The sequence below is a fragment of the Filobasidium floriforme genome (genome assembly GCF_021052385.1).
Source record: "Filobasidium floriforme strain CBS 6241 chromosome Unknown HD553scaffold_13, whole genome shotgun sequence".
NCBI classification, from domain to species: domain Eukaryota; kingdom Fungi; phylum Basidiomycota; class Tremellomycetes; order Filobasidiales; family Filobasidiaceae; genus Filobasidium; species Filobasidium floriforme.
Genome location: NW_025763634.1, coordinates 263989 through 289380, shown reverse-complemented (window position 1 = coordinate 289380; position 25392 = coordinate 263989). Strand labels below are relative to the sequence as shown.

General features: G+C 51.9%; 11 protein-coding genes across 11 annotated transcripts; 5 read left to right on the top strand and 6 right to left on the bottom strand.

The window, feature by feature from the left end:
* Positions 1–378: 378 nt before the first annotated feature.
* Positions 379–3347, bottom strand: HD553DRAFT_296935 (Catenin-beta-like protein). The gene is made up of 10 exons (XM_046178531.1): positions 2880–3347; positions 2739–2777; positions 2547–2656; positions 2116–2422; positions 1718–2038; positions 1348–1632; positions 1024–1269; positions 815–949; positions 673–745; positions 379–608 (listed from the first exon to the last, which is right to left on the bottom strand). Exons 1-10 carry the CDS (start codon positions 3288–3290, stop codon positions 487–489), a joined length of 2049 nt encoding a protein of 682 aa, XP_046035956.1. The 5' UTR covers positions 3291–3347; the 3' UTR covers positions 379–486.
* Positions 3348–3553: 206 nt separating this feature from the next.
* On the top strand, positions 3554–5086 carry HD553DRAFT_312662 (uncharacterized protein). The gene is made up of 7 exons (XM_046180119.1): positions 3554–3655; positions 3811–3832; positions 4011–4124; positions 4248–4257; positions 4338–4501; positions 4580–4644; positions 4735–5086. Exons 1-7 carry the CDS (start codon positions 3618–3620, stop codon positions 4811–4813), a joined length of 492 nt encoding a protein of 163 aa, XP_046035955.1. The 5' UTR covers positions 3554–3617; the 3' UTR covers positions 4814–5086.
* An 897-nt stretch (positions 5087–5983) lies between these two features.
* HD553DRAFT_47074 (cyanate lyase C-terminal domain-containing protein) lies at positions 5984–7087 on the bottom strand. The gene is made up of 7 exons (XM_046184251.1): positions 6908–7087; positions 6763–6842; positions 6576–6698; positions 6462–6506; positions 6362–6391; positions 6183–6281; positions 5984–6095 (listed from the first exon to the last, which is right to left on the bottom strand). Exons 1-7 carry the CDS (start codon positions 6981–6983, stop codon positions 6039–6041), a joined length of 510 nt encoding a protein of 169 aa, XP_046035954.1. The 5' UTR covers positions 6984–7087; the 3' UTR covers positions 5984–6038.
* Positions 7088–7091: 4 nt separating this feature from the next.
* HD553DRAFT_47014 (subunit 17 of mediator complex-domain-containing protein) lies at positions 7092–9992 on the bottom strand. The gene is made up of 7 exons (XM_046184250.1): positions 9802–9992; positions 9481–9738; positions 8565–9378; positions 8398–8499; positions 7858–8333; positions 7560–7793; positions 7092–7489 (listed from the first exon to the last, which is right to left on the bottom strand). The coding sequence occupies exons 1-7, from the start codon at positions 9906–9908 to the stop codon at positions 7303–7305; spliced, it is 2178 nt and encodes a 725-aa protein (XP_046035953.1). The 5' UTR covers positions 9909–9992; the 3' UTR covers positions 7092–7302.
* Positions 9993–10250: 258 nt separating this feature from the next.
* Positions 10251–11209, top strand: HD553DRAFT_272949 (CGI-121-domain-containing protein; the record flags this gene model as incomplete). Its single annotated transcript, XM_046177793.1, has 4 exons — positions 10251–10433; positions 10516–10638; positions 10745–10999; positions 11093–11209. The coding sequence occupies 4 exons, from the start codon at positions 10251–10253 to the stop codon at positions 11207–11209; spliced, it is 678 nt and encodes a 225-aa protein (XP_046035952.1).
* A 143-nt stretch (positions 11210–11352) lies between these two features.
* HD553DRAFT_272963 (cytochrome c oxidase assembly protein PET191-domain-containing protein) lies at positions 11353–11681 on the bottom strand (the record flags this gene model as incomplete). Its single annotated transcript, XM_046177795.1, has 2 exons — positions 11353–11439; positions 11508–11681. 2 exons carry the CDS (start codon positions 11679–11681, stop codon positions 11353–11355), a joined length of 261 nt encoding a protein of 86 aa, XP_046035951.1.
* Positions 11682–12339: 658 nt separating this feature from the next.
* Positions 12340–14177, bottom strand: HD553DRAFT_312654 (isocitrate dehydrogenase). The gene is made up of 6 exons (XM_046180118.1): positions 14022–14177; positions 13752–13829; positions 13328–13674; positions 13192–13231; positions 12586–13110; positions 12340–12503 (listed from the first exon to the last, which is right to left on the bottom strand). The coding sequence occupies exons 1-6, from the start codon at positions 14073–14075 to the stop codon at positions 12411–12413; spliced, it is 1137 nt and encodes a 378-aa protein (XP_046035950.1). The 5' UTR covers positions 14076–14177; the 3' UTR covers positions 12340–12410.
* An 801-nt stretch (positions 14178–14978) lies between these two features.
* HD553DRAFT_356815 (uncharacterized protein) lies at positions 14979–16650 on the top strand (the record flags this gene model as incomplete). Its single annotated transcript, XM_046183860.1, has 2 exons — positions 14979–15406; positions 16190–16650. 2 exons carry the CDS (start codon positions 14979–14981, stop codon positions 16524–16526), a joined length of 765 nt encoding a protein of 254 aa, XP_046035949.1. The 3' UTR covers positions 16527–16650.
* A 506-nt stretch (positions 16651–17156) lies between these two features.
* On the bottom strand, positions 17157–20302 carry HD553DRAFT_46974 (alkaline-phosphatase-like protein). The gene is made up of 16 exons (XM_046184249.1): positions 20199–20302; positions 20066–20116; positions 19912–19997; positions 19725–19842; positions 19591–19648; positions 19421–19513; positions 19101–19337; positions 18910–19031; positions 18753–18845; positions 18544–18671; positions 18356–18449; positions 18220–18280; positions 17989–18110; positions 17762–17903; positions 17573–17671; positions 17157–17474 (listed from the first exon to the last, which is right to left on the bottom strand). The coding sequence occupies exons 1-16, from the start codon at positions 20235–20237 to the stop codon at positions 17290–17292; spliced, it is 1728 nt and encodes a 575-aa protein (XP_046035948.1). The 5' UTR covers positions 20238–20302; the 3' UTR covers positions 17157–17289.
* A 617-nt stretch (positions 20303–20919) lies between these two features.
* On the top strand, positions 20920–23121 carry HD553DRAFT_296919 (major facilitator superfamily domain-containing protein). Its single transcript, XM_046178530.1, has 7 exons — positions 20920–21267; positions 21371–21656; positions 21734–21907; positions 21985–22305; positions 22382–22611; positions 22677–22746; positions 22821–23121. The coding sequence occupies exons 1-7, from the start codon at positions 20998–21000 to the stop codon at positions 23066–23068; spliced, it is 1599 nt and encodes a 532-aa protein (XP_046035947.1). The 5' UTR covers positions 20920–20997; the 3' UTR covers positions 23069–23121.
* A 536-nt stretch (positions 23122–23657) lies between these two features.
* HD553DRAFT_342784 (uncharacterized protein) lies at positions 23658–24995 on the top strand (the record flags this gene model as incomplete). The annotated part of the gene is made up of 2 exons (XM_046182800.1): positions 23658–23921; positions 24003–24995. 2 exons carry the CDS (start codon positions 23658–23660, stop codon positions 24993–24995), a joined length of 1257 nt encoding a protein of 418 aa, XP_046035946.1.
* Between the last annotated feature and the right edge of the window lie 397 nt (positions 24996–25392).

Below are 25392 nucleotides of genomic sequence, written 5' to 3'. Positions count from 1 at the left end.
CGTCAAGGCGGCTTGACCCAGCCCTGACCATTGAAATAATCGATGGAGCTGTTGACACTGTAAATATTGTACTATTTCAATTGCATGGTCTCCAGCCGGGTTGCTGCTCGAAATGGTACGCATAATTGCGGACGATGAGACGATTGGCACAACCCAAGATGGGGGATTAAGGGAGATTTGCTTGATGGGCTGGCTTCTCTGGTGAAGCGATCAAGGTTGTCATAATGCAGTCTCTGAATGCGTTCTTGCCCAAGGTTCGGCTCATTATTCAGTATCTTGCGGACATGTCCCCGGTGCCCGTCTTGTATCGTCAGTCGTCCTCACCCCCCAGGGAGCCAAGCCCAGGTCATTGAGCGTGCGAGACAGGTCGATGTGTTCTACCGCTGTTTGTCGGATATGATGCGCGAGAGCGTCTTGTATCTATGCCATCTACTCTGATGTATACAAATCTCGCCAGTTGCCTCTACTTTCCTTTTGTTACTAGATCTAGAGCTGTTGGCAAAACGCCACCAGTGCGTCCAGAATCATCACCTTGTCCGGCTGTACGTCCGCTTGACCGTCGTTTGCGTTATCCACCTCGGCATCAGAGGCGATCGTATCTCGGAGTTCTGTCGGAGCAAGAGATGTCAGCCACCTGCTTGATTTTTTGAACAATCAACGCCTGCGTCTTACCCTTCAACACGCCGATTACATCTTCGAAAGTCTTGCCTTTTCGACTGAGTAGCATTTTCGTATGACCTTGAGCCTGAGGAGATGATGATCTCGTTGATCATTAGTCACCAGTCGCAGCCAGCCTTTAGCACCGAGTGCTCACCCCGTCATCCTCCATTACGACCCAGGCCAAGACGTAATCGATATTTTGCAAATGTGATAGCCCCGCGTTGAGTTTACGAAGGTACCAGTCGTCTTTTTCCTCGTCAGTGATCTCTTCGCCGTTTTCTAGCATGATCTGTCGTCGCGGATTTGGTTCAATGAGGCGAAAGTATGCTGGTCACGAAAGTCCGATTGCGGACGAAGACCTACCTGTTTCTCCATATCCACCTCCCGATCCGTTCGACTCAATCTTCCTACCGCTCCTTCTCGCATCTCCAATAACCGGTCGATCTTTTCGTAGTCGTTTTCGACAAATTTGGCCAGCGTCCTGATCCTGGCCGGTGTTTCCGAATCGAGCGATGTGAAAAGGGACGCTAGGATGGACAAGACGTGTTCCTCGTCTTCTAGTGGCGAAGTGGCGAACGCTGCTGTCGTCTTGGATTTCTTCGGACCGCCCTATAAAGCCCAAGCGAACGGATCAGCATCACAATCTTACCTGTCCCGCCTTGCGCGCTCCCGTATTGACTCGCTCACCTTGCCCATAAACGCCGAGAACAAGCTCTTCAGCCCTAAAACCTCTACAAAACGCTCACAACATCCCTTGCCATCTTCCCCTTGCGTGGCATAGGCCATGACCTTGATCGCTCTCGTCCGAGCGACGACCTTTTCCTTCATGATCAGTGCCATCAGCTCGACACCTTCTGCTTCGAGAAAGGCGTGCTTGAGTTCGGGCTCGGCGAGAACGGAACAGAGGGCGTTGAAGATGTTTTCCATGTATTCGAGTTCTTCCGTGTCGCCGGGGTCTTTATTGCGGTAGACCTGTAGTGCGAACAGGAAACGAGGAAAGGAAAGTCAGCTTATGTATCGATCCATCTAGGTGCTCCAAGAAACGTTCGGCACGCACCGAGACGGCCAATAATAACGGCTCAATACCTCCCAGATCCGCCAGCTTCATCCTCACCCCCCTCTCTTCCTGCAAGAGCACCGCCAAGACCTCGCTCGCATACTGTTTATTGCTATCATAAGCTGGTACCGTCAACCGACTTAGTAACCATGGTAAGAGCTCGGTCTGCTCGACGATCTGATTGGCCAGAGGGGGGAGGAAACCGAGAAAGTTGTCGAATATGCCGAGGATGTTGAATACGCCTGTACGGTCTGATTCTTCGTCTTCTTCGTTCAAGCGGGAGAGGTTGGAGACGAGGAGTTCGAGGATGGATTGGTCCAGCTGTCAGGATTTTAGGAAAATATCAGCGTACACGCTTCCGCTGTGACTTTGTCTTTGCCCGTTTCAAAGAGACTCACCAGTAATCCGATGAAATCCCCCATGATCAGCCTCAACTTCGTCCTCATCTCCTCCCTCTTTTCGTCCTCATCTTCCCCCTCCCCCTCGGCTTCCAACAAATCCTCCCCGACGTCCTCATCGGTCATCTCATACAACGCGCTGACGACCTGTAAGCTGATATCCGTGTTATCGTGGGACAAGAGTTGGACGAGGTCGGGCAGGAGAAGGTCGTTCTTGATGACTTCTGGGTAGTATAGGAGCGGATTTTGAGGGAGAGGGTAGAGGAAGGTGAATGCCGTGTCCAGTTCCGTCTCGGAATCTAAGTATCTAGTGATGTACCCGACAGCAGAGTCAGCGTGTGCGTGTGTGAAGGTGGGGTTATGAACAGAAAAGCATGAGGCGCACGGAAACGTCTCCCTCGCGAACAAGATGACGCTTGACAAGGACTCACTTGGTTGGCTGATCCATCCATTTGCTCCTCATCTCCGCATTCTTCCTGACGACCCGATCGAACTTGATGATCTGTTTCCTCAGCTCGGGGATCGTCGGGAGTGCCGAGGCCTACAGAGTTAGGGCAATAGTTCGAGATTTCAGCGTTTAAAGCGAGCTCTTAATAGAAGGTTGGACATGGGGTGTAGCTTACTTGTTCGTCTGCTACGTTGGCGAACATGTCCAAGATCCGCTACACGTGCAATACAGCAATATCCGTAATACGACATAGCGTTAGCATCAACCTCTACGGCTCGTGCTCGCCGAGTTCCGATTCCGAGGACAGTAGACTAACCTCCTGCGTCTCGTTCGTCCCCCCACCGAAAAACCTCCCTCCCTCTTCGTCCCCGTCTTCCGCTTCGAACGTCTCCTCGGCAACCCCGTAGACCCCATCGACATCCTCTTCCTCGTCTTGCATCCGAACGTCCTGCGGTCCTTCTTCATCTCGTTCATCTTCCACCGTCGCTGCTCTTCCTTTACCCTTCCCCGAGGCTATAGGTATGCTTCCTGCGTTTCCCGTTGAAGCCGCCGATTTGCTAGAGTTGGGGATCTTGCTGAGGTTGGCCAAGGGGTCCGCACTGCCGTTGTTATTCGTTCGAGGTCGTTTGACACCCGCTCCAAATGTATCGGTAGCTGATGAGCTGGGGAGCTTGCGTTTGGACCCGCCTGAAGAGGGGAGTTCGGGAACTTTGAATGCGCCATTCATCTTTGGTGTGAGTTCAGGTGTGCTTGCTCCAGGTGAATGGTATGGAGTTTGACGGTGTGCGAGAGGTTACCGAACAGGTCGTCTCATGATGGTTGTTTGATGTTCGACTGGCCAAGTTACCCACTCCCATGCGGTGGCGGACATCTTCTATCGATTCCTGATGTCCGCGTTCGCGTTACTGCAGTCGCTACTGCTGGATCGATGATGCATGATCGTGATGATGGATGATGATCGATATCGAGGCAACATTTCATGACAACGGCCTCGTCTGGTTACTTAACGCCCACTCACTGCTAGACATACTTCCATAAACGTCGATCGGAAATCATGTCGGAACTCTGTCCACCTTGGGCCCCATTCTTCGGGTGAGCATCCAAGCCGACTTGATGTCCGCGGCGAGGGTTCGGGAACTTGGGGTTCCCTTTCTCGTTGTCGAGACGACAGCTGGTAGAAGCGATCTGGTAGCTTGTCAATGCTGACAATGAGTCTCCTTCTTGTGTTCTTCTCCATTCCAATATAGCTTTGCCGGAGTAACAGCCGCCGTAAGCCAACTCTTGTTCAACCAATTTCGCAATTATCCTCTAACCACACACTTCTCTACCTCTTCATTACACCTCCTTCTGTTCGGACCTGCAATCCGATCAAACCGGCTACATATTTATATATATAAACACTCCTCACCCCCAACACATTTATCTTGTCGTCGTCCGGCATCACCAGATGGTCCTCTCCACAGTCGGAGCAGCTTACGGGACCGCCAAAGCAGGGATCGGTATCGCCGGGTTAGGGCAGGTCAGGCCGGACCTGATGATGAAGAGTTTGATCCCCGTCGTCGTGAGTGATCTTTCAGCGTGCCTCTAGTGCTTGTTTGTAAGGGGAAATGGGCGCGTGGGCTGACAATTCTGCTTATGTTACACTATTGTTGATGCTGATCGTCGTTGGGTAACGGGGGTGTAGATGAGCGGTAGTAAGCCCCCCTCCTCTTCTTGCTCTTCCTAGCATCATTGCCTTACGCATGAACTGATCGAATCCTTCTCATCCACACAGTCATCGCAGTCTACGGCCTAGTAGTCTCCGTCCTCATCGCAGGTTCCCTCACGCCTACCGAGCCTTATTCTCTTTTCGGCGGGTTCATCCACTTGGGAGCGGGATTGGCTTGTGGGATGACGGGGTTGGCGGCTGGGTATGCGATTGGGATCGTCGGAGATGCTGTGAGTCGGTCTCGCCCACTCTCTCCGGATTTCTGAGAAGGCTGACGAAGTACTCGGTTGCTTGACGGGGGTTGATAGTGCGTCCGAGCGTATTTATACGAATCGAGGGTGTTCGTCTCGATGGTCCTTATTCTCATTTTCGCGTGAGTCCCCTGTCCTACCTCTCAACTCCTTCCTTCATACATACGTGACAGACATTGCTGAGACCGACTCTCAATGGGAATTCATTACAGCGAGGTCATCGGTCTGTACGGCCTCATCGTAGCGTTGATCCTGAACACGAGGGTCGGGGAGGCTTCTTGTGCTTATTAGAGTCCGAAATCTGTTGGAGCTGGTTGGAATTTGGCGGTCCTGTCTTTCAAACGAAACCTTGGGAGGACTGAGCAGGAAAGACAGATCCGAGGATAGAGACAGGGACCGGGCCGAGAACGGAGGCAAGACAGGCAAGAAGGCGATCCTGATGGATAAGTAGAAGCCTTTGCAGGGACAGAGGGTAGACGTAGAGAGAATGTATTTCTTTTTTCCTTTCGATTTGATACCTATTTGCAGCACTACCGAGTGAGGGCATGAACCCGCCAGATAACAGAAATTGAAGTTTCGATGTTGTGTCCTGCTTCAGATGGCCGACTTGACCCACGATGGAAGAGGTGACATTGCTACCGTTGGATCCGGGAACGACCACGTCGTCCGACCCATCTCCACTCGCCTCCCAGCGAGCAAGCTGAAGAGCGTCTGGGAGGTATAATACCGGCTAAAGGGTGCTGTCTCGGTCGCTGCAGCCAGGTATGCTACACCTCAGGTCTTTTCCCGCGACCCGCTGCAATGACTTCCTCTGCTTAAAGATGCCTTCCGTTCTTCAGCCCAACACGATGATGAGCTGATCCGAGGCATGCAACCAATGTAGTAGCGAGGCCACTAGATTACTGCAGTCATCGTTTCGCCGCCATTTATTAAACGATTCAGCCTCCTCCGCCTCTTCCGCTTCTTCTCTTGCCATTTCATTGAGCACCCATTGAGCACACGTCCTTTCCTCTACTCCAGCATCTAGGTGTTCCAGCAGTTGCTCGCACCTGACCTTGGTGTACCATGACCCAGAGTCAACATATCGGATCTCGCTGTATCCTAAGTCTCTGACCAACTGGGCAAATGCAGGGTCCGTCAATTCGGAATCGTCCGTGGTTCAAAGACTGATACAATTACGATCAAGCTGCTGATCATGCCAAAGAGTAGGTTGACCTTTCTGCACACAAAGGGATTATGGGAAGAGAAAACATGCCAAACGGCTTTATCGCATCTGTTGCCAAATACAAGAGGACAACTATGAGGCTGCCAGCGTTGATTGTCTGGATCCTTAGAACCAAGATGAAGATGAGTTCATACTCTTTCCACCTGTGTCTGGCGTACACTGTGAGAAATTCGCTGCAATAACGTTTTATTGAACAGGGAAGACTGCACTATGGAGGCTTTTCAAGTTGGTTTCTCGACGATAAATTACAGATTACAAAGTTCATGCTTGGGATTGTCAAAGATCGTTCGCTTAACAGTTCTCACGGGTCCAAGTACCTCCTTCAGCTGTGGATGAGTAGGGCAAGAACTGAATGACAGGACCGAATGCCGATAGCAGCCCAGTCAGCCCTCAACTCATCTCTTTCTCTATAATTTAGCCAAAGACCCGGCTTACCTTCCCGTCGAGGGTGATGACAACTCGATCCCCCTTAGGGTCTGGTTTTCTAGCGACGGATGTTCGAAAGTCGATGGCGGACATGATACCGTCGCCAAACTGTGGAAAGCGATGAATCACGGTGATTGTGGTCAGCAAATATTCGATAGATGTGCGACGGACTCGGCGGTAAGACTTGCCTTCTCGGCGATCAGTGCTTTGTACGAGTACTAAAGCAGGAAGCGGATATCCATAAGGGTCAGCGAATCGAAACCCTTCTTGTTGGTCCATCGCACTTACGCCGTATACAACCAAGACTTCGTATAGACGGTACAAGACGGGATCCTAACGTAATCAGTCGCACAACCGTTAGCTTCAGATTGACGCCGCAGATATGCTGCTCGGCCGACTTACCTTAGGTGGCCACGTCCAAGTCTCTCCCCGGTGAACCATGTGGTGGTCTCCGAAACTCGACTTCAGCTGTTCTTGATCCAGACCCAAGACCTCTCCAAGTTTGGCGAGATCATCCGAGCTCGGCTGGAATTGAACAAATATTACGGTCAAGCTGACGTAACGTCTAAATGGAATGGTACAAGCATACCTTGGCTTGACCGTAAAACACGGCGGCAGTCCAAACTTCCGGCTTGTTGATACTCTCAGCGATCTTTTCGAAAGTAAGGCCTGATCGAGACTGCAGATCAGTCACCAATGGAAGTGGCGGGCAGATCTATCGAGGCGAGACCTACCCTTGTTCGCCTTGGCCTCGAGCAGGAGGTGACATGCTGGAGACAATCCAGCGAGAGGAGATTGAGCAGACGCCATTTTGATGTGCGATCTATTGTCTTGTGGCGGAACCGGGTAAGTATCGCGGCGGGAAGGTTGTGGTTGCAGCTGGTATCGATATATAGGACTTGCTGACCTTCCTGCGGCCTGCGGTCTATGGTCATCCAATCGGTCATCTCCGTTTCATGCATTGCCTCCGAGGCGGAGATCATCGTCATTCAGGAACGATCATTCGCCGGGAATTAATGATCCGAGATTATCGGCCGTGATGAACCGTCGCCTTATCAATGGTCTATTCTAGCAGCACGACATGCATGGAAGTTCACATCGCTATACCCTGCGTCTCGAATGCATGTTGTCACCGTACAATCATACGATCCACCCAGCGGAGTAGCTCGCCCTCGTCCGACTTCGTACCATCAAACACGACCTCTTCAATATGCTGAATGGTAGTCTCCTGCCCATGTGTATCCCTGTCTCCCTTGCGCCGGAGGATGTACGCCTTGATGCTGGTAGCGGTTGATGTTGCACCAATATCGACAGCTCTGTAATGGTCAACCATCCCATTTAGCGGTCGATCACCGGCCATCCGAGAGCCTCTATCTCACTACGCACATTTTCGTCTTTGCCGTACTGACAGTCCCCGCGAGATGATCCTTGGCCACCTTGGCAAACCCAGCGGTTTCGATCTTGCTTCGAACGTGTTCCTCGATGATATCCACCAGGCATTGCCGAATTTCCCGCGAGATGTAGGATGGGAGCTGGGTCATATCGCTGGAAGGAAGGTATACGTTGGGGAAGACGAGCGTGAACGTCGCTGATGAGGAGATGGTGAGGGAAACGATTTGCCTAATTCAAGGTGTATCGTCAGCAAACTTGCGGAACTTCCATAATTTCCTCGAGCTTTGCTTACCTTCCCTCTAGGGTTACGTCGATACTCCCATCCTTATACCCGTCTGTCCCACCCACAAGCGAAGCCCAATCCAGGCCTCCCACTACCCCACTATCCTTCCGCCGGATCCCAAGGTCCAACCCAAACGACCCGATCGTCCTCTTGAATCCTTCGAGTACCTGAAGTAGGCGTCCCAAAAAGGCTTGGTAGTGCAGATAAGGCACCAGCGTCCCAAAGACTGTTGCCTTCGCCAAGGATGGTGGTACAGGTTTGACCGCGGCAGATGGGGGTTGACCTGGTTTAGATCTCGCCCCAGCTTTTGGTCGGGAAGGTCCAGATATCTCTTTAGTCGTAGGCTCTGGTTCGACGGCTTTCGGTGCGCCGCGTTCCCGGTAGATCTTGAGCATACTCATCTTGACGATCGAGAGGATCAGATCGGCCTTGGCTGATGATCTCTTTGGCCCGTCTTCGTCACTCTCCAGCTCGTCTAAGTTGACCTGTACAATATCAAGGTCGTTTGAGCTTTGATTTCCTCAGGCGTGCGTGAGAGGCTGCACTGACGAGTTCGAAGACCAGTTCTTGCTCGGGAACAGCCGAGATAGTAACAGAGTCGACCGAGATCCGAGCATTTAGCGTGGGGCTAGCCTTGGCTTCTATCCGTATCTGTTGAAGGGAATCAACTCTGACCCTGGCTGCAATGCACTCAGCTTAGCGAACTCCAAACTTACCTCGTTATAGATCTCTTCCTCGAAGAGTTCCTCTGCAGCGCGCTCTAAGCTTCGACTCGAGTCGGCACCTTCACTATCGTCTTCGTCTAACGCCGAAGCATCGAGGGTGCTATACGACACCTGATTATCCCTCTTATCTGCTGTTCGTATACACAGCCGCAGCCGTCTTCGTCTCCTCGCTGGTATCTTGATCGTCGTCCTAGAACTGGTCGAGCTCCCTTGCACCTCCTGCTTACGGTCACCAACCGGGGACGCAGGGGGATCTAAAGTCGCTATAGCGGCCATACGGAAAGAAAGACCCGCCTCGTCCGGTGCGTAGGGGATCATCACGTCCGAAGCCATCTGGACACGTGCATCGAGGTCTCTACCGGGCTTCCAGCGTGGTCGGATCGACCATACTTTGTTACTGTTGCTGATGTCGGTTTTGGGGTCGCTGGGACCGGCGATAGCGTTCATCTGCATGCCCGTCGGGGTGTCGTCCGCCGGAATGGGGAACCCGGCTAGGTTTTTGAGATCGGTCCAGTATTGAGGCTCTCCAGCCATCTGTCTGCGCATCTCCCCTGCTCTTGATACCAACGCTTCCTTGGCATCCGACAGACCCTTCCGGTTCCTTGCCAGTATCATCTTCTTCACATCCAGAGCCGCAAAGATGTCCTTGGTAGGCGGTTTATCTGAGAGGGAGGAGGTGGTCATAAGGGAATCGGCTGGGATGGTAGCGTTGCCGACTAGGTGTGGTTCGGTGTATGGGTGCGGCTGGAGGGGAGTGAGGGAACGGATGATCTCGCTGGTTTTCATCATCTGTTGCCAAGCGGCGCTGCGGTGGTAAACATTTCGATACACGGCAATCATTTCATATTGAGTGAGTTATAGCTATGGCAAGTGATATCTCCGACCGACATGGCTAGCGATCACTCACTGTAATCTGCCAGCGACTTCGTACTTCATCATCCCCATCTCTTCCGCACTCAACTCTTTCCTCCGATTTTGGTCGTTTGCGACATCCTCATCCACCTTATCATCCTCTTTAGAGTCTTCTTCAGCCTCCTCGGCTGCTTTCTCGCTATCGCTCTTGATGAGATGTACGTTATCAGCTTTGATCTCGGAGAACCTGCCAGGTTTGAGCAAAAGCAGCTCAGTGACGGCCCGATCGAATTTGGCCGTTGCAGGCGGTTTCCTAATCAACGACAGGAAAAATGAGTCGCAATTATATACCCAAGCATGTAGCATTTTTGCTCACTCTTTGTAGATTGGTCTTCCTATATCTTCTTCATACCGCGAGACGGGACGAAGCAGACCTTGGCTTGAAGCGGGTTCGAGGGAGATTGAGACGACATCCTGCGTCATGGCGATCGGCGATCGTCCGTTATAAAACAGATTCGCCCAATTCAAGCTTGTTAGCTATTATATAGAGAATAGGCAAATATCTATGGCTTTATATGGGATGGGACTTTGGTGATGATATAAGGTAGGTAGTTGTAGACTTTTGGTTGAGTGACGATCGACGGTCCCCCCGAGCGCGAAGTCGCCCTCCACCTGCTGCTGCTACTACTGCTGCTACTGCTGCCCTCGATGATACATGCTAGAGTACATGCTTTACTTCTACCTACGTACCGCTATAGATACAATAGCACCCTAGAACTCTCCAGTATCGCACTAGCAAATCTTATAGACACATCGGCGATCATCATGGAATCATACCACCTTTCCCAGTTTCCCGACGACCACTCCTCGGTTCACCTAGCTTTCTTCAAAAATGTCACCAACTCTGCGGATCTTCGAAAACGGCTCGTCGCCGCAGCGACGATGGAGGGGGAAGAAGGGGATCAGGAGAGAGATTTGTTGGATTATGCTTTCGTCGAAGCTAATATGGTCAGTCCGAGCGTCCACGAGCCGGATACATGGCAGATTGACGAAGGCTGATGCGAGGGCAAAATGTCTCGACCCGGAACAGATTGTGGATCGGGAACAACTCTTAACAGCCATCTACTCTGCCTTACAAGCTGCCAGCTCAGGGCCATTGAAGACAAAAACGTTGCATAGCGAAGTCTTGCTATCGCTCCACCCGTCCGCTACGGTGAGCCGTTTTATACTTTCCTCTTTCCAGGCATTTGAAGCAGCTGAGGACGAAGTGCTGATAATTCGGATCGGTCACTCCTCCTCGAATCTAAATCGCATCGCAGCCCCAAATCAATGAAGCACTAAGGAAATTCGGAATCTCAGCGACGACCAAGAATCTCATCCTCGTTCGAATAGGACCCCCATCTTTATCCTCTATAACATCAACCTCGACATCATTACCACTTTCTTCTGATGAAGATGCTAAAGCGGAACACGAGCAGAAGCTCGTTGACGCCATGTCTGACCTAGTCGAGGGGGAGATGACGAGCCTCTCACAGTTGAGAGAGTCTGACGTGGATTGGAAAGGGCTCAAGAAGGTCCGTCTTCATCTATTCTTCACTCCTGCGGCCTGCTCGCCTGCCGTAATGGGACTGATCGAGGGTTTGGGACTTTCAACCTTGTGCTTGCAGCTCTACAAGCTCAACGAGATGAACCTGGCCCCTAACGCCCCATCGACAGAGGCAGAGAAGGATATGCTGGCGGCGGTGATCACGAGTACGATCGCTACCAAGACCGTAGCGGGGTAGACCTGAATGCTGGGGAGATCAACAGTAGATGGTTTCTATGCGAGATGTAATGCACGTTCCTGTGCTGTGTACAACGATAATGATAATGGCGGCCATGATGATGGATTGATAGAGAAAGGTATCGCCGGGCGGAAGGATGGTGTTTATAGAGAGATGTCGGCCACGGGCTCTGCTGAGGCAGGTTTACTTGTCGTCGTGATGTTCCCCCTAAACCTCTTGCGCATATCCAGCTGCAAACACGACATGCCTATCAGCTCCCTGGCTTGAGGAAACCCTCGTCGAACATCTCTAGACTGACCAGTCCCTTCTTGCAATTATTGAAAGCCGACATCAAGTGTAGACATTGTTCCGGTAGCTCTTCCGGATGTTTCACACAGTCCGCCACGGTCCGATTCTGACGAAGGACGCAATTTGTACGGAGGACGCATTTGACGAAGTCGTCCCGGATGCCGGAGCATTGTTCGACGGTCATCGTGATATGTTCTTTATATACGTGGTGAAGATGGCAGAAGAAAGGTGTCTGCTGGGAGCGAGACAGATAGAAACCTCAGCAAAATCAGTAGCGAAACAGTGGGATAGGCAGAGATTCGATCCTCCAACCTACACAATGGTCGATCGAGACCAAGATACAGCCGGTCTTCCTGTTCGACTATATGATGCAGCTAGTTGCGAGAGCTATGACTCAGGCAGTACAATCTATGATCTATGATCGATGGACTAGCTGCCTTTGACCTTGATTTCAGAAAAGGTGGAAGATGAGATATGGAAACACGACCGACCGACCCCATCGACCAGAATCCTGAGAGGTGGAGGCAAGGGATCGGAGGCGAATCGGAGGTAAAATGGCAATCCCCTGACTTTCCGTGCTCAACCAAGATATACCATTCTGATACCAGTCACTTTCATCGACATGAAGACCCATGATGAATCCGATTGAAGAAGACGGGGTCTTGCAGCGAGGAGTGTGTCAAACGAGATGAAAAAAGCGCCAACAATATTGGGTCACGAGCGGTAGCTGTCGCGCACTGCTCGTGGTGACGGCCTTTATACACGCTGCGACGCTTTGCTTTACGCTTTGAAGCCCAACCCCATCTGCTTCCCCCGTGATTTCGCCCAAGCCGAGTCTTTCGTAGCGTTTTCGTATATTTTGGATATATGCATCACCACACCACAATCCCTCGATCTCTATCTACAAAATTTTCTACTTGATCCTGGAGATGATGCCCTCGGTGTATTGCGCAGTAGAAGCCTTTCCGCCCAGATCGCCCGTGATGGCCTTTCCGTCGGCGATGGTCTGCAAGGGCAAGATGCGAGCATTTCGTCAGACGCTGTGACGAGACGAGAAGGTCCGAAAAGAAGAACGCGAGAGGACTCACCTTGAAGATGGCGTTCTCAATGTTGTCGGCGTGCTTGAACAGGTTCATGTGCCTCAACATCATCAACGAGGACAACAACAATGCCGTCGGGTTGGCCAACCCCTTGCCGGCAATGTCCGGTGCGGACCCGTGGACGGCCTCGAAGATCGAAGCGTCCTTTCCAATGTTACCCGAGGGGGTCAGACCGAGACCTCCGATCAGACCGGCGCACATGTCCGAGAGGATGTCACCGTAAAGGTTAGGCATGACCATGACCGTGTCGGCATAAGGGGTCGGGTCCTGTACGACCCGGAGACAGACCCGGTCGAGGAGGTCCTCGTCGTAGACGACGTTGGGGTAGTCCTTGGCCACGTTCCTGCAGGCTTCGAGGAACATGCCGTCGGACATTTTCATGACGGTGGCCTTGTGCACGGCGGTGACCTTGTTTCGGCCGTGTTCAGAGGCGTAGTGGAAGGCGTATCGGGCGACTCGCTCGGAGGCTTGGTAGGTGATCAGCTTGATGGACTGGACGACACCGGGGACGAGCTGGGAGTAAAAGGCGGAGGGTCGAAGTGTCAGCCACGACGATAACCAAGCTGTTTCACGAATAAGCTCGGGCTGACCCACCTCGTGCTCGATACCCGAGTACTCTCCCTCGGTGTTTTCTCTACCATCCACGAATCCCCAAATCGTATCAGCCTCCATTACCCCTATCTTGACCCCCTCCCTTTCATCCTCTCATACGAGCAAGCTCGAGACTCACCGGATCAACACCGTGTTGACATCATCATAAGCCGTCTTGTACCCCTTGATGCTCACACAAGGCCTGACGTTCGCAAACAAGCCAAACGTCCTCCTCAACGTCAAGTTCAACGAGACGTGTCCCTTTCCGATGGGAGTCGCCAGGGGACCTTTGAGCGCGACGGTGTTCTTCTTGACGGAAGCGATGGCGTCGGCGGGGATGGCGGTCTTGCCGTTGACCAAGGTCGGGGTGACGTCGACCTCTTCCCACTGAATAGGAGCTTTGGCGGCGCTGAAGATGGATTTGACGGATTCGGCGATCTCGGGGCCGATACCGTCACCGGGGATCAGGGTGACGGTGTAGTTGCCCTGCGAGTCCACCCAAGAAGATCACTTGTTGAGTCAGCTGAGAGTTTGGAATATGAGATAGTGTATGAGAGGCTCACGTTGGAACCGGGCTTGGCAGCATAAGCAGACGAAGGAGCGGTCGACTGGTAAGCCGAAGCAGCCAACTTGGTCGAGGTCTAATCGTCGTCCAACCCCCGAGGTTCAAGTTTGAGAGCAATGTAAATTGTGCCATTTGTGAAGCGGTCGTATTGAGGTCCAGCAGATCAGGCGTTCGTGTATAGGTGGTAATGCCAGGAAAAGAAGAAAATGGGCTTTCGTATGAGCACCCTCGCTCGAATACCACGCGAAACTCTCAAGGGTGAACTCGCCTGGAACTGCCTGAGGGCGCTGGCAATAGCGGTAGGAGTAGGCTTGAGGACCATCGTAGGAGGAATGAGCTTTTGGTAGGTTGAAAGGGGAAGAGACGAGGTGGAGAGCGAGAGCTAGAGAGTCGAGGTGAAGTAGGTAGATAATCGTTGAAGACGATGTCGAGGTTGTTGTGAGTGCATGCATGCAGGATGCTTTTGGTCGCGGACTGGTCGTAGGAAACCCGATTACGGCCGATTCAGTCGTTGGCCACGCGAAAACACTGGACGATTATTGCCACGTCATCTCTGCCATCTTCTTATCAAGTAATTACCTCCCTTGTTCCCGCGTTTCAGGTTGATTTGCAAACGCGGGTGAACGAGGCTTGCGACGCCTTATACTCCGTACCTGCGACTTCATCGACGCTAACATCCGGCGATACCATTTGTATCATACATTATCGAGATAGACAAACCCGAATCCATGTGGCTAGTGATCTGAGTACGTGATACATATGGACGTGCTCTGCGACTGCATGCTATCGTATCATCCGCATCGTCGCGTTAGTCATAGAGTTACATGACCTCGATTACTGTGTTATCGTGTGAATATAAAGGCAAGAACGCTGTCTGTCTAAAGAGACACAAAGGAGCGTCTCCAAATTACGCCATTCTTGAGGTTCTCGGAACCCTGATGGCCATCCGGCTGATCAACAGCGCCCTGTATCTCCTGCTCGTCTGTGACTATTTCAAATTCTTGGCAATTCAAGTTGCTCCGCTTGAATGCCCCTCATTGCTTCCTTTGTCGAACATTATGTCATGCTTGCGTGAATATCCGGTGGCGAGTAGCTAGGAATAAGTATTTATACTGGCACTCCATCAGACTCTACAAGCTGTGTATTTAGTATAACCGTATTCCATCTCAAGACTAGTACACAACAATACAGATACTTTACCATTCCCAATACGTGTCCTTTTCCAATGTCCTCGATCGCCCTCAGCCAACAATCACTCGCTAGTACCCCCGCCAGCGGTGTACCGTCGTCGAATGGTGGGCCTCACGACGTCTATTCGGCAACTTTCGGCGAACAAGTTCCTGCTGCAAGCATTGGATCAATGCCTGATACTGAAGATCATACGAGTACTAAAGATCCGTATTGGTGCCTGGAAGAAGATGTCAAAAAAGCGATCAGAGATGGTAAACAGGCGGGAAAGCCAGTGCGCTGGGTTGTAATGAATGATCCGAAGTACCGCAACGGAAAGGAAGTGACGGAAAACGCCTGGTGGGACAATCAGCGAGAGATCTGCAAAGAAGAAGAAGCGGCCCAACGAGCTTTTGATGCGGAGCAGCAAAATGCCGGACGCTCAGAAACTTCTAAGCCTGGCGAGCAGAGGAAGGTCGCTACCATGTGAGCCAGAGGGAAAACTCCTGGTGCGGGTACCGTCCTCAACGATGATGTCCGACCCGTGTGTGGGATAAGGTCACGATGGCACTGAAGCGTGTGTATGAAATATGAGAGTATATCGTACCATACAATATCGGTAACTCCAGCTGCTGTGTAAGAAACTGTTTGTGCCACGAAGGATAGTTTTTCGGCTTGGAGCTGCTGCATTTCGGCCAAGATATATCTCACTTGCTATAGCATCGCTTAACGTCTCTGACATCGTTGTTATCTGGGCAAGCTGTCATCAACAAGGTTGAATCAGGTGGGTGCGCGCGAGAGGGTTCACATCAAGCGATGTCGTTTATTCGGAGAGGGATGAGGCAGCGAGGACGTGATATGGCATACCTCATCCGTTCATCGGGAGGGTTCTCCGGATCCTGTTGTTTGTCCGGAACGACGTAGTCCCACTCCTCGTTCCCTTAATCCTACAACAATAGTACAGTATCTTCCGTTTCCGGGATCATCGAGCATCTGACGCCATCGTGGCGTGATGTGGTTATTCCTTTGTTGACGGAGATGTCGACGCCTTGAGAACCTCGAAATGTTTTTCGGCCGACCTGATATACTATCCCTATATACGTGTCTGCTTCGAACGATGTCCCGTTGATTTAGTCAGTAACGGTTGGTTCTAAAATCAGAACCGAGAACAATCTATCCTCGTTTCTTTCTCACTCGCGTCACGATGTCGCTTGATCCGTCCTCGTGCAGTCTTGCTCTTACCAGCCGCACCGCTGCTTCCTGCTGCAGCTCGTCTCCCTCCTTCACGCAACGGTCTACCTATTCGGACGTCTTCGGGAACCCTCCTGATGAGGTTCAGATCAACTTCGACGACCAGATTTCCACCTTGGCAGATGTGCCTACTACAGACGACGTGCCCTGTACAGACGAAGACTTCCCCGAGTATCAGCCTAAACCCATCCAGGGACTTTCGACCCCAGAAGGAATCAGGAAGATTTATGTCAACGGCCAAGAATTCGATCTGCCTCCGGACAGCACGTTGACCCCCCCGCAAATCACTCAGGCTGTGATAGATGCATTGGGCCTTACCAGAAAGTCCGGTTGTCACCACCAAGCAAGAAAATGACAAGTTCTGGATCTGGGTGGAGTTGGGTGTTACGGTATTGGCTCAAGGTGTCTTTTTATGGCTCTTGTGTGATCGTTTGTGGCGACTGATGGGATATCAACCTGATCACATCAGGGAGAATTTCTGGAGGGGACTCGGAATCAACCCTAGGGAAGAAGGTCAGCCATGAAAAACCGTGGTTCTCCGGTTCCTGCCGCTCAACATTTCGTTAGCTTTGTTGTACCAGCAGTTGTGTATCAGCCACATAGATCGCTTGTAATATCGCTGAGATGATAATGATATCTGTGTTGCATCCTTAGATACCACTTTGTTACTAAGACGCTGCAATGTCGGAAGACTCGTGTGCTGGAACATTTGCAAAAAGCAGTCAGCAAAACTTGATAAGATAGATGCATGGGCGGTGATAATACCCCGAGCAGTACTGGCCAGGGTATTCTTCAGGTGATTGGACTTCAAATCTGGGAGAGACGCGGTCTCGCGATTCTCATCATACTGCATGCTGAGACGTTAAGTTGTTTGCGAGCTCTATCCCCAACCGTTAGAGACCTGGTCATGCGAATACAATATTACCTCAGCAAGATCTCTTGCCTCGGAATTAATACCTTTCACTTTCGAGGAACTCAATGTGATGGGTTTGGAGTTGAATGTTGCAAAGTTTATTGCTGGCAGCATTGAAAGAAGCGATGGGAGATGATGCTCAAACGTATCCGGACTCGAGCCTGCGCTTTGACAAGAGTCACGTTGGCTGGAGCTGACGAAAGCATCACTGCCCCCAGTCCGCCCAATCTACTCCCGTAAACCTCCCGAAACCCCCTGAACCAGGCCCCGTCCCCTCATCGACAGGTCTCAAGATCGTACCTGTCTCTGCCTCGTACTCATGCCAATATTTGACCAGCGCGACCAGTTTATCAGGATTCGTGCGGGCAAGGTCTTTCGTCTCGCCAGGATCTACATGGTTACGAAGAAGTGGCAGTTAGTATGGGCACAGGGACTGAGACGAAATGCCAAAATTCAAAAGATCGTCTAAAGAGGGTGAACGAACGCACCGGTAGACAGATCAAAGAGTAACCATTCGCCGTTCCCTGTAGGCGGCGGCAACCAAACGGCTTTCCAACCGCCTTGTCTGATGGCCGCTTGGCCAAAGACTATAGGTTGATGAACATCGAGGTTATCCGGCCATCGATCGTCAGTCTCGCCGGAAACGTATGCTTCGATGCGAGGGATCCTGTACTCACGTTCCCAACCGTGCACAGCGTTTTCATCATGTACATCCCCCTCGGCCCCGGATAACCAACGCGTCCAGCTTTTCCCCTTGGGCGGCAGGACGGTACGGTCGCGGAACGCCCTCCCTGGATGCGAAACGCCAGCCAAATCCAGCTGTTTTCAATTCGACGGGAAATTGTACTCGTCAATACGATTCGCTCGACCATGCTAGGGGACGGGCCGGAAGATGGGTACTTACCACTGTAGGTAGGATGTCCATCACGGTAGTAAACGCATGTTCCACTTCGCCCCTCTTCTCACCCGGGATCGAAGGGTGTCGTACGATGGCCGGGCATCGGATTCCTCCCTCCGTCGACCAGGCTTTAGGTTCAGATGTGAAGCAGTCGGAAGGCAGTGTCAGATGTATTATATGGGCAAGGCTACCACAGAGCGATGGCGAGATCGGAAAAAAGCAGACGTTTCGGCTTACCCTTATACATCCTGGATGGCGCCGTAGCAGCCTGAGCCCATCGAGGTCCCAGATAAGTAAACTACCGGCAGTTGACCTTATCAGCGCCCGTGCTCGATAATTGTATTAAGATGGCATAAATGGAACGCGGACCTACCGAGTTACCCCGTCCGATGTTATCAAGGGAGTTGTCGAAGTACTTCCGGATGGTAGCTTGGAGCGCTTCGCCCATCATCGGGATAGCTTCCAACCTATCACGTTCGGGAAAATATCAGAACATGCATTATCAGCGCAAACGAACCTCATAGCAATGCGATGCTCCAAATGGGCGAAAGGCATACTGACAGTGATCCCTCAGCTCCGTTATCGCTGCTAAAGAAGACGAACGTGTTATCCAGTTCCCCGGTCGAAGCCAGGTAATCGACGACCCGTCCGATCTGGGTGTCCATGATTTCCACCATCGCCGCGTAGACCTATCCGCAAACCATGATGTTACAGATCAGACAGGCGCCCGAGAAGCAGAAGGAAGTCGGAGGGAGAGTCGCCGGGCTTACCTCCATCTTGCGTTGACTAAGCTGTCGTTCCTCCTCAGAAAGATTAGCCCATTCTTCCGTCCCGTAGGCGGAGACCATTGGGTGCGGTGCAACCTATCCACGCGTAGAGCTCGTTAGGCCTTTCTTCCTCTCACATATCGGCGCCAGGACAACTCACATCAGGGGCGATAAGACCCAATTCCTTGAGGTTGGCCAGCCTTGAGAGACGCAACGCTTCAGGTCCATCGGCGTATTTGCCTTTGTACTTCGCTACGATGTCTTCCGGCGCTTGTAAAGGCCCTGCATGAATGGCATAAGCTGAAATTTAGCTGGCTGCCCAAATCGATCCACCATAGCGAGGAGACTTACAATGCGGTGCAGTATAAGGCAAATACGCAAAGAAAGGCCTTTCCTCCCCCTTTTCGTTCGTCTTTCGGTCTTTGAGGAACCCGAGCATGCGCTCCGTGAAATACTGGGTCGAGTAGAATCCCTCAGCTGGGATGTTAGGGATATCTTTGTGAGAGATCTGATCGGGGCCTTCGGTATAGAGGGGAGGAAGCATCTTGATGGCAGGGGTTCCGTCCTCTAGGAATGGTTCGTACAGGTCTTCAAATGCGGAGAAAGATGTGAGGTAAGCTACCACATTTCGCGAAGTTGGTTCGGGTTGTGGGGAAGAGGGGAAGACCTACAATGGTTTCCAGCGCCGGGAAGCAAACTGAAGACTTTCTCGAACCCGCGGGCATGAGGTTGAGCGTGTTTCGGGAGGCCGAGGTGCCATTTCCCTACATAATCAAGTTAATCCTGTCAGTAAAGCCTATCTGGGTCGTCTTGGGGGCTGGTCAGAGATGAGGAGGCTTACCGGACATGATCGTCTCGTAACCCGCATCTTGCAAGATCTCAGGCAAAGCCGCTACGCGCTACATCCACAATCCACAATCAGCTAGGTATACTTTGAGCGACAAAAACAATATGGCGAGGAAGAGTTCGACGGACCTCGTTCAACATCCCTTCATACCCGACCCTACCCTGGTAGAGCGGGTCCCGAGCGATCGTCTCTGCCATCTGGCCCAGACCGGCAAGGTGGTTGTCGGTCCCGCTCATCAACATGGACCTGGCAGCGTATACCGTGATCAGTCTTGAGGCAGATGGGATCGTGGAGGGGTTTCTATGCGCGACTCACCGGGTAGGGCTGCATGCGGAAGCTGTATGAAACCCGGTCTGGCGGATCCCTTCGCTCGCTAGCTTGTCAAGGTTCGGCGTCGAGATCTAACGAAGATAGACAATGGCGATTTTCAGCGATGAGACCAGCGAGAATAGAAATGCTAGGAGCTCACCTCTGAGCCGAAGGCTCCGATATCGCTGAAACCTAGATCATCCGCTACGATCTGTTTTCGAACGAGCAGCGAGCAGCAAGGTCAGCGATCAGATCAACCGCGAGCGAGTCGTTTCCGCGCGTGTGGAACTTGCGATCAGGAAGTTGGGTCGTCTGGTTGTCTCGGTCGACATCGCGCAACGATCTTATTTGCTTTGCGTTGGTGAGCAGAGGAATTGCAACTCGGCTCTAGAGCTCTGTAGCAACGTAGTAAATGAGGTGTCGCCGGTCTATATAGTCCGACGAAACAATAAAGTCCTCGGCACGATCCCCCTCGGTCTTCGGTCAGCTCCGGCCACGCCTCGGATGCAAATGTCAATTCGCGGTCACGTCAGAATGACGATCACGCCATCGAGAGGCGTTTCAGCCCAAAGACCTGCTCTCATACCTCGGGGATTTCAGTCGGCGTTATCTCGAGCGACCTCGAATGTGCAAAGCCGAGCCTCGTGGATCATGGCAACCACCACCCAGAGCTATCTTGCCGGATCTCGCATACCATCGTGCGATAGGAGATCTAGGCAATGCGGCGCCCTTCTGTCAAGGTCTACGGTCGACCCCGACGGGTTGTCATGCCGGCGCCGCCAGAGATACCAGCTAAGCACGACATCTCGATCGACGCGATGCCCACGTGCATTTCAACAAGGTTGGGATGTTGGTCATGGATATGACTCGTCTGCGATATGACTGATGAAAAGTCTTGGGACGAGAACCGATTGAGAGCGAAGAGCTGGTATCGGAACGCCAGTCGTAAGGCGTATTTCACACCTGGCGCTCTCCTCTATGATTTGTGACAGCCATATATACGAGTCCCGTCATATCTGTTTTTCTCAAACATCTCGTGGCCTCTCTCGCCTCTGTCTTTTAGATATCGTGACCATTCAGCAAGCGCCGATCATGTCTGTCGATCCTACCACCCAACAAGCCATCCGTGGCCTAGACTTCGCCCGAACACCCGCCCGTAGCAACAGTCAAAGTAGCGATGAGGCCAAACAAGAGGACGACGTCTCTGTCAAGCTCGAACAATCGGGCGCTGTCAGTCTCTCTTCGGATGCTTCGGGAAGCAAGGATGAAGTCGTCTTCAGCGAGGCGGAGGATAAGGCGGTGAGGAGGAAGTTGGATTTGATCGTCATGCCGATCCTTTTCCTAGGGTTCTACGTGTTTCAAGTAAGTCTCCGCACATTCCTTCCTACCCACTAGATCAAGTCGGGATTTGTGCCGACTCGACTCATCAGAGATTCCGTATGCTTACCTCCGCCTCACCTCGCAGCTCGAACGAGGCAACATCTCCAACGCCCTAACAGACAACTTCCTCCCCAACGTCGGCATAACGCAAGATCAATTCAACACCGGCCAATCCCTCCTCTACCTCGGTATCATCCTCCTAGAAATCCCTAGCAACTATTGTTTACAGCTCTTAGGGCCGAGTGTATGGTTGTCCTTCCAGGTCTTTGCGTTTGGGTTGGTAGCTACGTTGCAGGCGTTGCAGAAGGGGTATGGAGGGTATTTGGCTTCGAGGATCATGTTGGGGGTGGTCGAATGCGGGTACATTCCAGGTGAGCCGCAGCATCAGTATTATGTTTTGCAACTACAGCTGACTCTCTGGCCTCGATTATTAATCTTGTCTATACAGGTTCGCTGTACGTAATCTCGACGTTCTACAAGCGCAACGAGCTGGCAGCAAGGAACTCGGTCTTCTTCCTCGGTTCCGGGTTGGCTTCCGCTACTACGGGATTGTTGGCGTACGGGTTGTTACCGCTTGGGAAGAGGTATCCGACGCTTCATGGGTGGCAATGGATGATGATCGGTAAGTCCAGGCGTTTTAGCGATCACGATAACGCTACGGAGACAGGGCTGAGATCATTGGTAATGTGTTTCTTGCAGTCGAAGGATGTATGGCCATCTTCGTATCCCTTCTCTTCGCCTCCATCCTCCCCGCCTCGCCTACGAACCCCTCTTCTCTCCTATTCCCCAAACTCAGCCTCTTCAACGCTAGAGAACGCCAGATCCTCGTCGCCCGAGTATACAACGACGATTCCGCAAAGAAGGATTCGGGCAAAAAGTTGGGAGTGAAGAAGGATATATTGGGGACATTGGGGAATTGGAGGGTCTGGCCGCATGTCTTGATGGCCATCTGTTTGATTGGGCCTACGGGAGCTATGGGGACTTATACGCCGACCTTGATCAAGGGGTTCAAGTTCGAGAGTGAGTGAATCATACCTTTGGCATGATCCGCTTGCGGCGCGAGAAGCTGATGACGTCCATGATTATCGTTTCGTAGCTTTACAAGCCAACGCTTTGTCATCAGTCGCAGGCTGGATCTCCCTCGTCGTCACCTTCGCCTTCGGTTACCTTAGCGACAAAACTAGGATTAGGGGTCCGCTCGTCATCGCCGCCATCGGAACTTTCTGGTTATTCTGGGTCGCTTTTCAACAAAAGTCGCTCTCGACGGACCGGTGGTTGAAGTACGGGCTTCTGATCATGGTTCAGGGGTTCAATGCTGCGTACCATGTGAGCATCTCAGGATCGAATGTTGTCGTGGGGACGAGACTGATATAGAAGTTCTGCGCTCACAGCCGTTGAATGCTACGTGGCTTTCATTGAACTGCGCGACACCTCAACAAAGATCTGTGGCAATGGCCATGTGTGAGTGTCGCTATACTCGGATCATAGTATTCGATATGGTCTAGCAGGCTGAACATTTTTTATCTACCTTCCAGTCGTCATGGCGGCCAACTCTGGAGCCTTGATGGGATCTCAACTGCTTCGAGGCGACGATGCGCCGCTGTATCGAAGAGGTTTCAAGATCTGCGTGTGTCTCGTCAGCCTCGGACTGCTCGTCTCGATTCTTCAGCATCTTCAGTATAGGCTTTCGAACCGGAGGATCCAGAGTCGACTGAAGGATGAGCAGACTGATATCGAGGGGGACAAGCAGGGACTGCAGACACCGAGGTTGTACACTATCTAGGGAGAGAGGCTACGAGGATGTTGCACTACTCACTATAATAGGGTTTATCACAACGAATCGCGCATATATACACGTCATAAGCTGTTCTACGGTCTGGTTATCAACAAATCCCCAATGAGCAACCTGAACGTGGTTGATTCGGTTACATCTAATCATCTCAGTATCCATCACGCTATCATACTATCGTCAACGATCGAGGTCCAGTTTGGTTCGCCATACTGCATTTTCAGGCTTAGAGTTCACATGAGCTAGATACTGACCAACCAATCAAACGTCGAACTCAGGGCTCCTGGTGCAGCCTCCTCGCGCTGGCTACCCTTAAACCTGCACCGTGAAAACGATTAGTTTCTCGCACGACTCCAAGAAGCAATAGCAAGCATAGCTAGGAACTCGACATTGAATCGCATCTACCTTCCATCGCCTACGTCGCGACCGCACGCATACACAGTCTCACGCCGCATATTGGTGAGCTCGTGATCGGGCCGTAGCTCTTCGACCATCAAGCGATCGAGAGTTTTTCTCATCTATCACGGATCACTTCGGTCATTGCTGCGAAATACGTACCTGATTCTTTGGAGCTTACGGAATCATGTCGGAAACGGACGATGTTACCCGTCCCACGAGTATCAATACCGTCAATGTAACCGATTTCGAGGACGGCGATGCATCGGCTGCGCGATCGGTCTACGCCAATAGCCTCCTCGTGTCGGAGATCTATAGCTGGTTGCCAGGATTTGCGGATAGGAAGAACCGCACGCTGTTATCCAAGTCCGGATGGGAAGAGGCAGCTCGGGTCCTATTTCGCCAGGGAAGTGTTCGCAACTTACTCCCTCTGCACCACCAGAGCAGTCCGGTGAGTGCCCTTTGCTGTCTATGTTCAAACGGACTATCCTGCTTAATGGCCTGATGTGATTCACTCTGACTGTTTGTTTAGGAGCGGACCGCACAGATCCTGGGATTCGTTCGCTTCACATGGTGTCGTCAAGATGAGATGGACATAGCAGACGGTGTGACCGTCTTCAGGTGCTCCGGTCATTCCCGGCATTGCGATGACTGCACTCTTGTTGTGCCACTGACAATGTTCTTCAACCTGGAGTTGTTGAATATAGTTGATTTGCCGCGCGGGCTGCCTGTCGAAGAGCAGCACATGTTTGGCGATCGAGCAATCATGGTCCAATCAAATGTGCACGGCAGATTCAAACAAGCCCCGATGATCCAGGTCAAAGGCTCGTCAGCCTCCAGTCTTAGGCGTATCACCATTCCCATGCACGACTGCGAACGAATCGATTACATTATTGCGGAGGGCTTCGTGAAAGCCGCGCGCGAACACCTTTGCAATGCACAAGCTTCGGAGGAAGAAGTCTTGCTGTTCGCCCAGCTCCGGTCCTTCGAAAGCTTCGTCTTTCCGGAGATCGGTTTGGACGCTATATCGGCTCTGCTACAACGATGCCCCTTGTTGACCAGATTGGCCTTTCGGCTGCATAATCTAGGTAATCTGCCCGACATCCTCAAGACTGCGCCTCGCTTACATGATGTGAAGATCGAGGGCGCCGCCTTGAGCTGGCTGCCTAGTCTCGTTTTCATCCCAAGACTCTCCTTGAGCTGCAAGTTAAAACGAGATCCGGAAATCTTGGAATGGATTGCGCAGGATCTGCAGCCGAAGGGGGATGTGCAGACCCGAAGTCAAGTGCGGTACCTGCACTTACATGTCACCGATTACTTCGATATTGGCAACAAATACCGGGCAGTGGCTAGGTTTATCTTATCCCTCGTTCCGATCGATGCCGAGATCGTTGTGACCGGGAACGGTTCTCTTCCCGCGGAAATCGACTCGGTCAGACAGGAGGACAAAATCGCCAAGATGGAACAGCGAGAGAAAGAGAGGACAGGCCCAGGGTATCGCTTGATCGAGAAGCCTCAGATCTAGTCCGTCCTCATTTGAGACAGCGGGCTCGGTCCCTGCCCTGGCTTAGTCTCAGCACTGATGACGGCGACTTGACCCGCGTTCAGCGAGGGAGAGAAAGCTATAGAATACAACTCAATCAAGACACCATGACGATACGACTTAGAATACGTTTCAGCTTCGTAGATCCGGCCAATCTCGATTGAGATCCGAACATACCTCGACACAGCGATCATGAATTGTGCTCGAATGCCATAGATCTGTTTCTTTTCGCTAGTTCGATTTTAGCGGACATTACGATGTACCGATGTCCGTCAGCCATCATACCGAACCTCTAGTCGTGATGAAACCGAGAGTTCCTCCGTTTCGGAGTCGGTCGAGATCGACGTCTTGCATCTTGCAAACATTCCGGAAGCTTGCA